The 17,924-nt window shown below is 47.7% G+C and overlaps 1 protein-coding gene across 2 annotated transcripts; it reads left to right on the top strand.

Moving 5' to 3' along the window:
* Window positions 1–17,397, top strand: bub1ba (BUB1 mitotic checkpoint serine/threonine kinase Ba). 2 transcript variants are annotated; one of them, XM_075458994.1, is made up of 16 exons: window positions 1–87; window positions 918–966; window positions 1,092–1,276; window positions 1,432–1,520; window positions 3,979–4,016; window positions 4,120–4,217; window positions 6,549–6,577; window positions 6,695–6,722; window positions 6,910–7,374; window positions 8,135–8,272; window positions 9,067–9,161; window positions 11,763–11,915; window positions 11,992–12,128; window positions 12,982–13,135; window positions 13,210–13,325; window positions 16,693–17,397. In XM_075458994.1, exons 2-16 carry the CDS (start codon window positions 953–955, stop codon window positions 16,808–16,810), a joined length of 1,857 nt encoding a protein of 618 aa, XP_075315109.1. In that variant the 5' UTR covers window positions 1–87; window positions 918–952; the 3' UTR covers window positions 16,811–17,397. The 2 variants fall into 2 exon arrangements, with proteins under 2 accessions (XP_075315109.1, XP_075315108.1); XM_075458993.1 differs by having other exon boundaries at window positions 4,117–4,217.
* Window positions 17,398–17,924: the final 527 nt, after the last annotated feature.

The following is a 17,924-nucleotide window of genomic DNA, read 5'->3' as shown; positions in this document are numbered from 1 at the left end:
TCAGAGCTGTTACCGGAAGTTCTAACAGCTTCCAAGCGGGTGGTTTGAAAGGAGCGTTTTCTGAGTTTTGTTTTTGGTTAATCTCAGGTGAGTAAAAGTTTTAACCAGTTAAAGAGGCTTTAATGAAACTCAACATTATTTTCCTTCTTTTTTTTAGTTTTCTGTCCATGTTTAATGCTTTTCTACGGTCCGCCAGGCGAGGTTTGAAACGCAAACGAACTCCTTTCAGAATCCTTTGGATTTAACAAAGAAGTTAGCCTCAACATTGCTGTGTTCAGATTAAAACGGCGTTTAAACCAGAACACGGAACAGAGTATTCCAGTCTTTAATCCGGGTTAGATACAAACAGCAAAGAGATTTTTTAACAACGAACTCTGGTAAACTTTAAGTCAGTAATTCTTCAGAAATTCATTGTTTACTGTTGAAAATAAGAGAAATCAATGTGGTTATAAGGTTTCAAACAGTAAACGGTCCAAAGTGTCTGCAGATGTTTTAAACAAACGGAACCACAAAACAAAATGAGATTTAACTCAGAATAAAAAGCCCAACTTTATCTAATCTATTACACAATTATCCAACAATGAAAGAGAGCATTTGTTAATGAGTTGTAAAAAACAGATTCATTTCCTTTGAATCAACTGATTATTTTGATCAATACAGGAATAAATAAATGTCATTAAACACTCAGCGGGGTCACATGGCTCTGAAAGGATCGGATTATTGGCTGAATCACAATCAGACTGAGTTATTAAGTGCATGTAGACACCTTAATCTGACTAAGAACTGGATCGGATGGGATTCAGAGCCCGAGATAACTGGGTTAAAGTCACTCTAAACCTGCTTGTAGACGCTGAAGCTCGTGGTGAATCAGACTTTGCGTTCTGCGCATGCTCCAGATTGATTATTGGTTCTTTCAGTGGTGCCTGACTGCTTCCTGTCTGACTGATCCGTGATGGAGGAGCGACAGTGAGTGTTTCACTATTAATAAGTAATCAATAATCACATTTAATGAACTGCTGGAAACGAATAAGAAAAGGTTTCAATACTGACCAGATTAAAGAATTCTCCATCTGTCCTCCGATTGGCTGCAGGCCGCCCAATCAGAGCAGGGATCACTTGAAAACAGAGGCGTGTCTTCAGGAGGAGGGCGGAGCCAACCAGTGGAGCGCGTACTGTAAAGATGAGCTGATGAGAGGCGGCGAGGAGCTGAGCTTCGAGGAGCTGCGAGCCGAGAGAAGCAACCAGAAGAAGAAGAAGAAGAAGAAGATGATGGAGGGTCAGTTACAGACTGTGGAACGTTTCTGAGATATTTGCTGACCGCATGTTGATGCCTTCACTGATGACTTAACAATGGAGAAGTTCCAGTTTTGTTTGGATCAGCAGATGTTTGTTTGTTTGTTTGTTTGTTTGTTTGTTTGTTTGTTTGTCTAGAAAAGCTGACATGTCTGAAGGACGAAGAGAAGCAGCTGTGTCAGGAGCTGGAGAAGAAGAAGAAATACCAGAATACTACAGCTGACACTGTGAGTACTACAGCTGACACTGTGAGTACTACAGCTGACACTGTGAGTACTACAGCTGATACTGTGAGTACTACAGCTGATACTGTGAGTACTACAGCTGACACTGTGAGTACTACAGCTGACACTGTGAGTACTACAGCTGATACTGTGAGTACTACAGCTGATACTGTGAGTACTACAGCTGATACTGTGAGTACTACAGCTGACACTGTGAGTACTACAGCTGACACTGTGAGTACTACAGCTGATACTGTGAGTACTACAGCTGACACTGTGAGTACTACAGCTGATACTTTGAGTACTACAGCTGATACTTTGAGTACTACAGCTGACACTGTGAGTACTACAGCTGACACTGTGAGTACTACAGCTGATACTGTGAGTACTACAGCTGATACTCTGAGTACTACAGCTGACACTGTGAGTACTACAGCTGACACTGTGAGTACTACAGCTGATACTGTGAGTACTACAGCTGATACTCTGAGTACTACAGCTGACACTGTGAGTACTACAGCTGATACTGTGAGTACTACAGCTGATACTCTGAGTACTACAGCTGACACTGTGAGTACTACAGCTGACACTGTGAGTACTACAGCTGATACTGTGAGTACTACAGCTGATACTGTGAGTACTACAGCTGACACTGTGAGTACTACAGCTGATACTGTGAGTACTACAGCTGACACTGTGAGTACTACAGCTGATACTGTGAGTACTACAGCTGACACTGTGAGTACTACAGCTGATACTGTGAGTACTACAGCTGACACTGTGAGTACTACAGCTGACACTGTGAGTACTACAGCTGATACTGTGAGTACTACAGCTGATACTGTGAGTACTACAGCTGACGCTGTGAGTACTACAGCTGACACTGTGAGTACTACAGCTGACACTGTGAGTACTACAGCTGACGCTGTGAGTACTACAGCTGACGCTGTGAGTACTACAGCTGACACTGTGAGTACTACAGCTGATGCTGTGAATACTACAGCTGATACTGTGAGTACTACAGCTGACACTGTGAGTACTACAGCTGACACTGTGAGTACTACAGCTGATACTGTGAGTACTACAGCTGACACTGTGAGTACTACAGCTGATACTCTGAGTACTACAGCTGACACTGTGAGTACTACAGCTGACACTGTGAGTACTACAGCTGATACTGTGAGTACTACAGCTGACACTGAGTACTACAGCTGATACTGTGAGTACTACAGCTGATACTGTGAGTACTACAGCTGACACTGTGAGTACTACAGCTGACACTGTGAGTACTACAGCTGACACTGTGAGTACTACAGCTGATACTGTGAGTACTACAGCTGATACTCTGAGTACTACTGTGAGTACTACAGCTGACACTCTGAGTACTACAGCTGACACTGTGAGTACTACAGCTGACACTGTGAGTACTACAGCTGATACTCTGAGTACTACAGCTGATACTGTGAGTACTACAGCTGATACTCTGAGTACTACAGCTGATACTCTGAGTACTACAGCTGACACTGTGAGTACTACAGCTGACACTGTGAGTACTACAGCTGACACTGTGAGTACTACAGCTGACACTTTGAGTACTACAGCTGACACTGTGAGTACTACAGCTGACACTGTGAGTACTACAGCTGACACTGTGAGTACTACAGCTGACACTGTGAGTACTACAGCTGACACTGTGAATACTACAGCTGACACTGTGAGTACTACAGCTGACACTGAGTACTACAGCTGACACTGTGAGTACTACAGCTGACACTGTGAATACTACAGCTGACACTGTGAGTACTACAGCTGACACTGAGTACTACAGCTGACACTGTGAGTACTACAGCTGACACTGTGAGTACTACAGCTGACACTGTGAATACTACAGCTGACACTGTGAGTACTACAGCTGACACTGAGTACTACAGCTGACACTGTGAGTACTACAGCTGACACTGTGAGTACTACAGCTGACACTGTGAATACTACAGCTGATACTGTGAGTACTACAGCTGACACTGTGAGTACTACAGCTGACACTGTGAGTACTACAGCTGACACTGTGAGTACTACAGCTGATACTGTGAGTACTACAGCTGACACTGTGAGTACTACAGCTGACACTGTGAGTACTACAGCTGACACTGTGAGTACTACAGCTGATACTGTGAGTACTACAGCTGATACTGTGAGTACTACAGCTGATACTGTGAGTACTACAGCTGACACTGTGAATACAACAGCTGACACTGTGTACTACAGCTGATACTGTGAGTACTACAGCTGACACTGTGAGTACTACAGCTGATACTGTGAGTACTACAGCTGACACTGTGAATACTACAGCTGACACTGTGTACTACAGCTGACACTGTGAGTACTACATTTAATCAATACTGTTATTGATCAATGAGGCTGATCATGTGACTTGGCGTCATGGTGTCACATGTTCTTTCAGGACTCAGGTCTCCCTCCTGCTGCTGCAAGGCCTGCTGGGTAACAAACGTGCAGCTCACACTGGTGTCTCTATCTGTGACCTCACCATGTGACCTCACCATGTGACCTCACCATGTGACCTGGTGTCACCTTCATCCAGCAGGAACACAGAGGCGTCATCAGACGGGCTGCAGGACGACGTCTTCCTGCATTCTGGAGAGAGCGGACTCTGTGTGGAGATCCAGTTCCCCCCCCGACCAGGTGAGCCGAGGGTCCGGGTGAGCCGAGGGTCCGGGTGAGCCGAGGGTCCGGGTGAGCCGAGGGTCCAGGTGAGCCGAGGGTCCAGGTGAGCCGAGGGGCCAGGTGAGCCGAGGGGCCAGGTGAGCTGCAGACGTGTCACCTGACTGCAGGCGTGTCACCTGGCTGCAGGGGTGTCACCTGACTGCAGGCGTGTCACCTGACTGCAGACGTGTCACCTGACTGCAGGCGTGTCACCTGGCTGCAGGCGTGTCACCTGGCTGCAGGCGTGTCACCTGGCTGCAGGCGTGTCACCTGACTGCAGGCGTGTCACCTGGCTGCAGGCGTGTCACCTGGCTGCAGGCGTGTCACCTGACTGCAGGCGTGTCACCTGGCTGCAGGCGTGTCACCTGGCTGCAGGCGTGTCACCTGACTGCAGGCGTGTCACCTGGCTGCAGGCGTGTCACCTGGCTGCAGGCGTGTCACCTGGCTGCAGGCGTGTCACCTGACTGCAGGCGTGTCACCTGGCTGCAGGCGTGTCACCTGGCTGCAGGCGTGTCACCTGGCTGCAGGCGTGTCACCTGGCTGCAGGCGTGTCACCTGGCTGCAGGCGTGTCACCTGGCTGCAGGCGTCACACCTGGCTGCAGGCGTGTCACCTGGCTGCAGGCGTGTCACCTGGCTGCAGGCGTGTCACCTGGCTGCAGGCGTGTCACCTGGCTGCAGGCGTGTCACCTGGCTGCAGGCGTGTCACCTGACTGCAGGCGTGTCACCTGGCTGCAGGCGTGTCACCTGGCTGCAGGCGTCACACCTGGCTGCAGGCGTGTCACCTGACTGCAGGCGTGTCACCTGGCTGCAGGCGTGTCACCTGGCTGCAGGCGTGTCACCTGGCTGCAGGCGTGTCACCTGACTGCAGGCGTGTCACCTGGCTGCAGGCGTGTCACCTGGCTGCAGGCGTGTCACCTGGCTGCAGGCGTCACACCTGGCTGCAGGCGTGTCACCTGGCTGCAGGCGTGTCACCTGGCTGCAGGCGTGTCACCTGGCTGCAGGCGTGTCACCTGGCTGCAGGCGTGTCACCTGGCTGCAGGCGTGACACCTGGCTGCAGGCGTGTCACCTGACTGCAGGCGTGTCACCTGGCTGCAGGCGTGTCACCTGGCTGCAGGCGTGTCACCTGGCTGCAGGCGTGTCACCTGGCTGCAGGCGTGTCACCTGGCTGCAGGCGTGTCACCTGGCTGCAGGCGTGTCACCTGGCTGCAGGTGTCACACCTGGCTGCAGGCATGTCACACCTGGCTGCAGGCGTGTCACCTGGCTGCAGGCGTGTCACCTGGCTGCAGGCGTGTCACCTGGCTGCAGGCGTGTCACCTGGCTGCAGGCGTGTCACCTGACTGCAGGCGTGTCACCTGACTGCAGGGGTGTCACCTGACTGCAGGGGTGTCACCTGACTGCAGGCGTGTCACCTGACTGCAGGGGTGTCACCTGGCTGCAGGCGTGTCACCTGGCTGCAGGCGTGTCACCTGGCTCCAGGCGTGTCACCTGACTGCAGGCGTGTCACCTGACTGCAGGGGTGTCACCTGACTGCAGGGGTGTCACCTGACTGCAGGCGTGTCACCTGACTGCAGGGGTGTCACCTGACTGCAGGCGTGTCACCTGACTGCAGGCGTGTCACCTGACTGCAGGCGTGTCACCTGACTGCAGGCGTGTCACCTGGCTCCAGGGGTGTCACCTGACTGCAGGCGTGTCACCTGACTGCAGGCGTGTCACCTGGCTCCAGGCGTGTCACCTGGCTCCAGGCGTGTCACCTGGCTCCAGGGGTGTCACCTGACTGCAGGGGTGTCACCTGACTGCAGGCGTGTCACCTGACTGCAGGCGTGTCACCTGGCTGCAGGCGTGTCACCTGACTGCAGGCGTGTCACCTGGCTGCAGGCGTGTCACCTGACTGCAGGGGTGTCACCTGGCTGCAGGGGTGTCACCTGGCTCCAGGCGTGTCACCTGGCTGCAGGGGTGTCACCTGACTGCAGGGGTGTCACCTGGCTGCAGGGGTGTCACCTGGCTGCAGGCGTGTCACCTGGCTGCAGGGGTGTCACCTGACTGCAGGGGTGTCACCTGACTGCAGGGGTGTCACCTGGCTGCAGGCGTGTCACCTGGCTGCAGGCGTGTCACCTGGCTGCAGGGGTGTCACCTGACTGCAGGGGTGTCACCTGGCTGCAGGCGTGTCACCTGGCTGCAGGGGTGTCACCTGGCTGCAGGCGTGTCACCTGACTGCAGGGGTGTCACCTGGCTCCAGGCGTGTCACCTGACTGCAGGAACTACTTTCAGAGGCGGATTGATCTGAGCTGTTTGTGTTTCCTCCCTCAGGTGCTGGCGTCCCCTCTGAGCTCTCTCAGGTTTGTTCCTTTACATCCACCTGTACAGATCCAGATTTAACTTTCTAGGAGCCGAATCATCAGTTTTACGTCATTTTTTCTGTTCCTACTGGACTTCCTGTCGGATTCGGACTCCAGAACTCAAACCTGGACCAAACCCTCAATGGTGAGTTAATGTTGTTGATTTAATGTTTAATTTGACAAATGTTTTGGGGACTTTTCTTTGGGTGAATTCTGTCGGTGTTCGGTTCAGGCTATTGATCTCTGAAACAGTTTGAATCAGAAGTCTGCTTCCTGGTTTCTGGTGGACCAGAGGTCATGTGTTCATGGTGTGCACCTATGACTGCTCTCAGGTCACCAGAGTGACGCCTCCCAGGAGCTCCAGACTCAGCTGGACTCTAGTACCCCGACGGTGTCCCGCAAACCTGCCTCCAAAAACAGGGAGAAGCTGAGTCCCATTGAGGAGACCAGCGTGGAGGCCGGATCCCTAAACTCCCCAGGAGGACTGTCGGGTGGAGACGTCGACCCGCCGGAGCAGCACCAGCTGGACCAGGAGCAGCACCAGCTGGACCAGGACCAGCATCAGCTGGACCAGGAGCAGCACCAGCTGGACCAGGACCAGCATCAGCTGGACCAGGATCAGCATCAGCTGGACCAGGAGCAGCACCAGCTGGACCAGGAGCAGCACCAGCTGGACCAGGAGCAGCACCAGCTGGACCAGGAGCAGCACCAGCTGGACCAGGACCAGCATCAGCTGGACCAGGATCAGCACCAGCTGGACCAGGAGCAGGAAGAGGCGGAGCACACTGCATCCTCTAGTAAGGAGCCCCGATTCCAGACACAAAACCTGTTTGCTCCCATCAGAAATGTTTAAAACCACCATGTTTTAAAGAAAGAACCATCAAAGCATTTTATGTATTTAACAGAAAACCCTGACTTCAATGTTCAAATTCAGCTGTGACCCGGTTCTGATCCGGCTCTGATCCGGCTCTGATCCGGCTCTTATCCGGCTCTGAACCGGCTCTGAACCGGCTCTGATCCGGCTCTGATCCGGCTCTGAACCGGCTCTGATCCGGCTCTGAACCGGCTCTTATCCAGTTCCGATCAGGCTCTGATCCGGCTCTGAACCGGCTCTGATCCGGCTCTTATCCGGCTCTGAACCGGCTCTGAACCGGCTCTGAACCGGCTCTGATCCGGCTCTGATCCGGCTCTGATCCGGCTCTTATCCGGCTCTGAACCGGCTCTGAACCGGCTCTGAACCGGCTCTGATCCGGCTCTTATCCGGCTCTGAACCGGCTCTGAACCGGCTCTGATCCGGCTCTGATCCGGCTCTTATCCAGTTCCGATCCGGCTCTGATCCGGCTCTGATCCGGCTCTGATCCGGCTCTGAACCGGCTCTGATCCGGCTCTGAACCGGCTCTTATCCAGTTCCGATCCGGCTCTGATCCGGCTCTGATCCGGCTCTGAACCGGCTCTGAACCGGCTCTGATCCGGCTCTGATCCGGCTCTGAACCGGCTCTGAACCGGCTCTGATCCGGCTCTGATCCGGCTCTGATCCGGCTCTGGTTTCTCCTCCAGTTGCAGGCGGTGTGGATCCTGGTCATCTGGACATTCGGCGCCGACTGTTGGAGCTTTGTGATGTCACTTCCTCTCCAGATCTGCACTCAGAGCCCCGCCCCCTCCCTGCTGTGGAGGAGCACAGCTGCTTAGACCTGGGTACCACATCTGGACTGAGCCTCTTTAATAATGATGTGGTTTAATAGTTTGAAAACAAAATGATTAATTACAAAGTGAAGTGCAGAACTTTGTTAAATGGGAAATATTTAGTCATTTTTTCACAAGGTTTCTGAAGTCTTAACGAAACTTCTGTGACTTGTTTTGGTCAAAATGTCCGAGAACAACATCTGTTTTTCAGCCCCAGCTGTTTTTCAGCCCCAGCTGTTTTCAGCCCCAGCTGTTTTTCAGCTCCAGCTGTTTTCAGCCCCAGCTGTTTTTCAGCCCCAGCTGTTTTCAGCTCCAGCTGTTTTTCAGCTCCAGCTGTTTTTCAGCCCCAGCTGTTTTTCAGCCCCAGCTGTTTTCAGCCCCAGCTGTTTTTCAGCTCCAGCTGTTTTTCAGCCCCAGCTGTTTTCAGCCCCAGCTGTTTTTCAGCTCCAGCTGTTTTTCAGCCCCAGCTGTTTTCAGCCCCAGCTGTTTTTCAGCCCCAGCTGTTTTTCAGCCCCAGCTGTTTTCAGCCCCAGCTGTTTTTCAGCCCCAGCTGTTTTCAGCCCCAGCTGTTTTTCAGCCCCAGCTGTTTTTCAGCTCCAGCTGTTTTTCAGCCCCAGCTGTTTTTCAGCCACATCTGTTTTTCAGACACAGCTGTTTTTCAGCCACAGCTGTACAGCTCTGTTCACAGCAGCTGGTTTTAGGAGCTGCACTGATCCTCTCCTCTCTTTGGTGGAGCTTTGAGCTGAAAAACTAATGAACCAGAAATATTCCTGCCCTGCATTTAATTCTGCTTTTCTCTCCAATAGGGGCCGTTGTGCTTTACATCTTCGACAGAGTTGTGGATGGAGGAAGTTTTTCTGTCTTCAAAGGAGCTTCAGAAAATACCTTCGTCTTTATCAAGGTGAATCTGCACATTTAACTGAACTGAACTGAACTGATCTGAATGAACTGAACTGATCTGAATGAACTGAACTGATCTGAATGAACTGAACTGAATGAACTGATCTGAGCTGAATGAACTGAACTGATCTGAATGAACTGATCTGAGCTGAATGAACTGAACTGATCTGAATGAACTGAACTGATCTGAATGAACTGAACTGAACTGATCTGAATGATCTGAGCTGAATGAACTGAACTGATCTGAATGAACTGAACTGAACTGAACTGAATGAACTGATCTGAACTGAACTGATCTGAATGAACTGAACTGATCTGAATGAACTGAACTGATCTGAATGAACTGAACTGAATGAACTGATCTGAATGAACTGAACTGAACTGAATGAACTGATCTGAGCTGACTGATCTGAATGAACTGAACTGATCTGAATGAACTGATCTGAGCTGAATGAACTGATCTGAATGAACTGAACTGATCTGAATGAACTGAACCGAGCTGAACTGAACTGAGCTGAATTAACTGAACTGATCTGAATGAACTGATCCTAGCTGAATGAACTGAACTGATCTGAACTGATCTGAATGAACTGATCTGAGCTGAATGAACTGATCTGAATGAACTGAACTGATCTGATCTGAATGAACTGAACTGAGCTGAATTAACTTAACTGATCTGAATGAACTGATCCTAGCTGACTGAACTGAACTGATCTGAGCTGAATGAACTGATCTGAATGAACTGAACTGAGCTGAATTAACTGAACTGATCTGAATGAACTGATCTGAGCTGAATGAACTGATCTGATCTGAATGAACTGAACTGATCTGAATGAACTGAACTGAACTGAACTGATCTGATCTGAATGAACTGAACTGAACTGAACTGATCTGAATGAACTGATCTGATCTGAATGAACTGATCTGATCTGAATTAACTGAACTGATCTGAATGAACTGATCCTAGCTGAATGAACTGAACTGAACTGATCTGAATGAACTGAACTGAACTGATCTGAGCTGAATGAACTGAACTGAACTGAACTGATCTGAATGAACTGAACTGATCTGAGCTGAATGAACTGATCTGAATGAACTGAACTGATCTGATCTGATCTGAATGAACTGAACTGATCTGAATGAACTGAACTGATCTGAATGAACTGAACTGAATGAACTGATCTGAGCTGAATGAACTGATCTGAATGAACTGAACTGATCTGAATGAACTGAACTGAACTGATCTGAATGAACTGATCTGAGCTGAATGAACTGAACTGATCTGAATGAACTGAACTGATCTGAATGAACTGAACTGAACTGAATGAACTGATCTGAACTGAACTGATCTGAATGAACTCAACTGATCTGAATGAACTGAACTGAACTGATCTGAATGAACTGAACTGAATGAACTGATCTGAATGAACTGAACTGAACTGAACTGAATGAACTGATCTGAGCTGACTGATCTGAATGAACTGAACTGATCTGAATGAACTGATCTGAGCTGAATGAACTGATCTGAATGAACTGAACTGATCTGAATGAACTGAACCGAGCTGAACTGAACTGAGCTGAATTAACTGAACTGATCTGAATGAACTGATCCTAGCTGAATGAACTGAACTGATATGAACTGATCCTAGCTGAATGAACTGAACTGATCTGAACTGATCTGAATGAACTGATCTGAGCTGAATGAACTGATCTGAATGAACTGAACTGATCTGATCTGAATGAACTGAACTGAGCTGAATTAACTTAACTGATCTGAATGAACTGATCCTAGCTGACTGAACTGAACTGATCTGAGCTGAATGAACTGATCTGAATGAACTGAACTGAGCTGAATTAACTGAACTGATCTGAATGAACTGATCTGAATGAACTGATCTGAGCTGAATGAACTGAACTGATCTGATCTGAATGAACTGAACTGATCTGAATGAACTGATCTGATCTGAATGAACTGATCTGATCTGAATTAACTGAACTGATCTGAATGAACTGATCCTAGCTGAATGAACTGAACTGATCTGAATGAACTGAACTGATCTGAATGAACTGATCTGAGCTGAATGAACTGATCTGAATGAACTGAACTGATCTGATCTGAATGAACTGAACTGAGCTGAATTAACTGAACTGATCTGAATGAACTGATCTGAGCTGAATGAACTGAACTGATCTGATCTGAATGAACTGAACTGAATGAACTGATCCTAGCTGAATGAACTGAACTGAACTGATCTGAATGAACTGAACTGATCTGAATGAACTGAACTGATCTGAATGAACTGATCTGAATGAACTGAACTGAGCTGAATTAACTGAACTGATCTGAATGAACTGAGCTGAATGAACTGAACTGAACTGAACTGATCTGATCTGAATGAACTGAACTGATCTGAATGAACTGAACTGAACTGAACTGATCTGATCTGAATGAACTGAACTGATCTGAATGAACTGATCTGATCTGAATGAACTGATCTGATCTGAATGAACTGATCTGAGCTGACTGAACTGAACTGATCTGAATGAACTGAACTGATCTGAATGAACTGATCCGTTGGTTTCCTTTGTTGTCCTGCTGCAGGTGGACAGCTGCCCCGTCCCCTGGGACTTTCATCAGTTTAACCGCCTGAAGAAGAACTCATCGGCTGCTGAGGGGCTTCCTCTGATCAGCTGTTTCCTGTTTGAGGACGGCTGCATCACGGTGTACGCCCCCCCGCCGGGTTACTCCCTGACAGTGAGTCTGTGAACAGATGAACAGATGAACAGTTCACATCTGAGTACAGATGAAATGATGAACTCTGTGTCTCCAGGAGCTGACGGAGTGCGTCTCCTGTGAGCTGACGGCCGGTTTCACCGCCATCAGCCTGCTGAGGCTGATCTCTGAGCTGCACTCCTGCAAGCTGCTGCACGCAGCGCTGCGCCCAGGAGTCCTGAGCTGCTGCGGCATGTAGGGGAGGGGGCGGGGCCTCAGGGGGCGGGGCTTCAAGGGGAGGGGCTTCTGCAAGCTGCTGCATGCAGCGCTGCGCCCAGGAGTCCTGAGCTGCTGTGGCATGTAGGGGAGGGGGCGGGGCCTCATGGGGGAGGGGCCTCCGGGGGCGGGGCCTCAGGGGAGAGGGGCCTCAGGGGGGAGGGGCCTCCGGGGGCGGGGCCTCAAGGGGAGGGGCTTCTGCAAGCTGCTGCATGCAGCGCTGCGCCCAGGAGTCCTGAGCTGCTGCGACATGTAGGGCAGGGGCCTCAGGGGGCGGGGCCTCAGGGGGAGGGGCTTCAAGGGGAGGGGCTTCATGGGGGTGAGGCTTCTGCAAGCTGCTGCATGCAGCGCTGCGCCCAGGAGTCCTGAGCTGCTGCGGCATGTAGGTCAGGGGCCTCAGGGGGCGGGGCCTCAGGGGGAGGGGCTTCAGGGGGGCGGGGCTTCTGCAAGCTGCTGCATGCAGCGCTGCGCCCAGGAGTCCTGAGCTGCTGCGGCATGTAGGGCAGGGGCCTCAGGGGGCGGGGCCTCAGGGGGAGGGGCTTCAAGGGGAGGGGCTTCATGGGGGTGAGGCTTCTGCAAGCTGCTGCACACAGCGCTGCGCCCAGGAGTCCTGAGCTGCTGCGGCATGTAGGTCAGGGTGCGGGGCCTCAGGGGGGAGGGGCCTCAGGGGGAGGGGCTTCAGGGGGGCGGGGCTTCTGCAAGCTGCTGCATGCAGCGCTGCGCCCAGGAGTCCTGAGCTGCTGCGGCATGTAGGGCAGGGGGCGGGGCCTCAGGGGGGAGGGGTTTCAGTGGTTTTCACCCTCAGGTTTTAACTCTTCTGTCCCCCCTGCAGAGGTTTCCGGGTCTCTAACTGGGTCTTCCCTCTGGACTGGTCCCGCTCGGTGGACTTGGACCTCCAGCAGGACGTGACGTCGGTCCAGCAGCTCCCGTCAGCTGAAGCCTACGTCAGTCTGGGGCTTCTGGAGCCAACTGCCCCCCCGCACCTGGTACAGCCTGTTGCTCACGACAAAGTAGCCCCGCCATCTTAGATCTGTAGATTCTGACCATCTCCATCTGTCAGGTGGACCTGGTGGGCGTGGCCGAAACTGTCCATCTCCTCCTGACCAGAAGCAGGATGGTGCCGGTGAGGGACGCCGACGGGTGGACGGCCGAGCGCTTCAGTGGAGACGAGCCGTGGTATTAATCTGTGTTTAACCGTTAAACCGGGTTTATTTAGCCTGTTTAACCGGGTTTATTTAGCCTGTTAAACCGGGTTTATTTAGCCTGTTTAACCGGGTTTATTTAGCCTGTTAAACCGGGTTTATTTAGCCTGTTAAACCGGGTTTATTTAGCCTGTTTAACCTGGTTTATTTAGCCTGTTTAACCGGGTTTATTTAGCCTGTTAAACCGGGTTTATTTAGCCTGTTTAACCGGGTTTATTTAGCCTGTTAAACCGGGTTTATTTAGCCTGTTTAACCTGGTTTATTTAGCCTGTTTAACCGGGTTTATTTAGCCTGTTAAACCGGGTTTATTTAGCCTGTTAAACCGGGTTTATTTAGCCTGTTAAACCGGGTTTATTTAGCCTGTTTAACCGGGTTTATTTAGCCTGTTAAACCGGGTTTATTTAGCCTGTTAAACCGGGTTTATTTAGCCTGTTTAACCGGGTTTATTTAGCCTGTTTAACCGGGTTTATTTAGCCTGTTAAACCGGGTTTATTTAGCCTGTTTAACCTGGTTTATTTAGCCTGTTTAACCGGGTTTATTTAGCCTGTTTAACCGGGTTTATTTAGCCTGTTAAACCGGGTTTATTTAGCCTGTTTAACCGGGTTTATTTAGCCTGTTAAACCGGGTTTATTTAGCCTGTTAAACCGGGTTTATTTAGCTTCTTAAACCGGGTTTATTTAGCCTGTTAAACCGGGTTTATCTAGCCTGTTTAACCTGGTTTATTTAGCTTGTTAAACCGGGTTTATTTAGCCTGTTTAACCGGGTTTATTTAGTCTGTTTAACCTGGTTTATTTAGTCTGTTTAACCGGGTTTATTTAGCCTGTTAAACCGGGTTTATTTAGTCTGTTTAACCGGGTTTATTTAGTCTGTTTAACCGGGTTTATTTAGCCTGTTAAACCGGGTTTATCTAGCCTGTTAAACCGGGTTTATCTAGCCTGTTTAACCTGGTTTATTTAGCTTGTTAAACCGGGTTTATTTAGCCTTTTTAACCGGGTTTATTTAGTCTGTTTAACCTGGTTTATTTAGTCTGTTTAACCTGGTTTATTTAGCTTGTTAAACCGGGTTTATTTAGCCTGTTTAACCGGGTTTATTTAGTCTGTTTAACCTGGTTTATTTAGTCTGTTTAACCGGGTTTATTTAGCCTGTTAAACCGGGTTTATCTAGCCTGTTTAACCTGGTTTATTTAGCTTGTTAAACCGGGTTTATTTAGCCTGTTTAACCGGGTTTATTTAGTCTGTTTAACCTGGTTTATTTAGTCTGTTTAACCGGGTTTATTTAGCCTGTTAAACCGGGTTTATTTAGTCTGTTTAACCGGGTTTATTTAGTCTGTTTAACCGGGTTTATTTAGCCTGTTAAACCGGGTTTATTTAGCCTGTTAAACCGGGTTTATCTAGCCTGTTTAACCTGGTTTATTTAGCTTGTTAAACCGGGTTTATTTAGCCTTTTTAACCGGGTTTATTTAGTCTGTTTAACCTGGTTTATTTAGTCTGTTTAACCTGGTTTATTTAGCCTGTTTAACCGGGTTTATTTAGTCTGTTTAACCGGGTTTATTTAGTCTGTTTAACCGGGTTTATTTAGTCTGTTTAACCTGGTTCATTTATCCTGTTAAACCGGGTTTATTTATCCTGTTAAACCGGGTTTATTTAGTCGGTTTAACCTGGTTTATTTAGCCTGTTAAACCGGTTTTATTTATCCTGTTAAACCGGGTTTATTTAGCCTGTTAAACCTGGTTTATTTAGTCTGTTTAACCGGGTTTATTTAGCCTGTTTAACCGGGTTTATTTAGCCTGTTTAACCTGGTTTATTTAGCCTGTTTAACCGGGTTTATTTAGTCTGTTTAACCGGGTTTATTTAGCCTGTTAAACCGGGTTTATTTAGCCTGTTAAACCAGGTTTATTTAGTCTGTTTAACCTGGTTTATTTAGCCTGTTAAACCGGGTTTATTTAGTCTGTTTAACCGGGTTTATTTAGCCTGTTAAACCTGGTTTATTTATCCTGTTAAACCGGGTTTATTTAGCCTGTTAAACCAGGTTTATTTAGTCTGTTTAACCTGGTTTATTTAGTCTGTTAAACCGGGTTTATGTAGTCTGTTTAACCGGGTTTATTTAGTCTGTTTAACCTGGTTTATTTAGTCTGTTAAACCGGGTTTATTTAGCCTGTTAAACCGGGTTTATTTAGTCTGTTTAACCGGGTTTATTTAGCCTGTTTAACCGGGTTTATTTAGCCTGTTTAACCGGGTTTATTTAGCCTGTTTAACCGGGTTTATTTAGCCTGTTTAACCAGGTTTATTTAGCCTGTTTAACCGGGTTTATTTAGCCTGTTAAACCGGGTTTATTTAGCCTGTTAAACCGGGTTTATTTATCCTGTTAAACCGGGTTTATTTAGTCGGTTTAACCTGGTTTATTTAGCCTGTTAAACCGGGTTTATTTAGCCTGTTAAACCGGGTTTATTTAGCCTGTTAAACCGGGTTTATTTATCCTGTTAAACCGGGTTTATTTATCCTGTTAAACCGGGTTTATTTAGCCTGTTTAACCGGGTTTATTTAGCCTGTTTAGCCGGGTTTATTTAGCCTGTTAAACCGGGTTTATTTAGCCTGTTTAACCGGGTTTATTTAGTCTGTTTAACCGGGTTTATTTAGCCTGTTTAACCAGGTTTATTTAGCCTGTTTAACCGGGTTTATTTAGCCTGTTAAACCAGGTTTATTTAGTCTGTTTAACCGGGTTTATTTAGCCTGTTTAACCAGGTTTATTTAGCCTGTTTAACCGGGTTTATTTAGCCTGTTTAACCGGGTTTATTTAGCCTGTTAAACCGGGTTTATCTAGCCTGTTAAACCTGGTTTATTTATCCTGTTAAACCGGGTTTATTTATCCTGTTAAACCGGGTTTATTTAGCCTGTTTAACCGGGTTTATTTAGCCTGTTAAACCTGGTTTATTTAGTCTGTTAAACCGGGTTTATTTAGCCTGTTTAACCGGGTTTATTTAGCCTGTTTAACCGGGTTTATTTAGCCTGTTTAACCGGGTTTATTTAGCCTGTTTAACCAGGTTTATTTAGCCTGTTTAACCGGGTTTATTTAGCCTGTTTAACCTGGTTTATTTAGCCTGTTTAACCAGGTTTATTTAGTCTGTTTAACCGGGTTTATTTAGCCTGTTTAACCGGGTTTATTTAGTCTGTTAAACCGGGTTTATTTAGCCTGTTTAACCGGGTTTATTTAGCCTGTTAAACCGGGTTTATCCTGCCCGGTAAATAGTAATTGTCTCCTGCTGTAACAGATATGTTTCCTGTATAATCTGGCTTATTTAATCTCAAACTGAACCCTGAATCAGACCCTGTGCTGTCCTGCAGCGACCTGCACACCAGCATGTGGAGGAGGTTCTTCCACTCGCTGCTGAACGCCGGCGGCCGCTCGGCGCCGGCGGTGCTGACGGAGCTGACGGAGCAGCTCGCTTCACTTTTTCTCTGAAACATTCAGTCCAATCTTTTTGTCTTTGTTTTAATTGTTTTTTGTTTTAATATTCTGCCTTCTTTTGTCTCTGATCTGTTTGTGAAAAATGTAAAATAAAGTCTGAACCTGGACCCATTTTCCTTATTTGGAGTTATAGGGAATATAAAATCAGAATCATATTTATATTATAGGAATTCTCTGCCGGCAGCTGTCTCTCACGTGAATAAATAATATTAAAACATAAAAACTTTTTCATATATTCATATAACTGTAAAATCATCAGTTCAGTGAGGTGCTTTGGGGAAGAATCTGTTCGTGCTCTGGAGGAGTCCTCCATGTTTGGGTCTAATGGACCGTGGAGATCAGAGTCCCCCAAACTGAAGTTCTGCCTCCAGCCAGCGGGGGGCGCTCTGCACCTGCCTTAGAAAAGGACCATTCCACTCAAAATAAAGGAGTTGGCCTCAGATGTTCAGCTGAGTTTGGGACTTTAACCCTTTGTGCGGTCTGTGTTTCCTCCCTTTGTCCTACGGGTCAGAAATGCCCCGCCCTACCAAAGCCCCAAAATAAAGCAACTTAACTGAATTTTAAATCCAAAATCTGTTTAGTATGATGAAACCACCTGTTATTGATCTATTCAACTCAACTCAATACATTTTTTATCATGTATTTTTTGTTACACAATACAAAAAGACAATCAGCAGTTTTCAGGATTACACTTTTTTTTTTTTGGTCAGTTGGACCAACAGTTTTCTTGTTTTCTCAGTTTTCTTTTACATAATAAAGGTTTATTATTGCTATTATAGAAATGTGAAGTAATTACTTCTGAATTAATTATATTGAAAAAACAATTAAAAAAGTTTTAAAAACAGTTATAATGGACGGCTCATCCTGAATGAGTGCCGCTCTGCTCTCATCTCATTTTATTCCTGGCTGGGTGCGGCGCCCCTGCTGCCCTCTCTGATGTGCTCTCTCAGGTCTGCTGGGTGGGAGAATGCTTTCGTCCTGTTTTGGTATGAAGAGTAGACTAATGAAGAATAAATAGAACTAAAGTATCTCTAAACCCTGTACCTACCTCTTATATACATATTGTTGCATCTTTCCCTGAGTAATTTATATATATGCGTACATTTTT

Source organism: Odontesthes bonariensis, chromosome 24 (assembly GCF_027942865.1).
Source record: "Odontesthes bonariensis isolate fOdoBon6 chromosome 24, fOdoBon6.hap1, whole genome shotgun sequence".
NCBI lineage: Eukaryota > Metazoa > Chordata > Actinopteri > Atheriniformes > Atherinopsidae > Odontesthes > Odontesthes bonariensis.
This window is presented reverse-complemented; position numbering and strand designations above follow the sequence as displayed.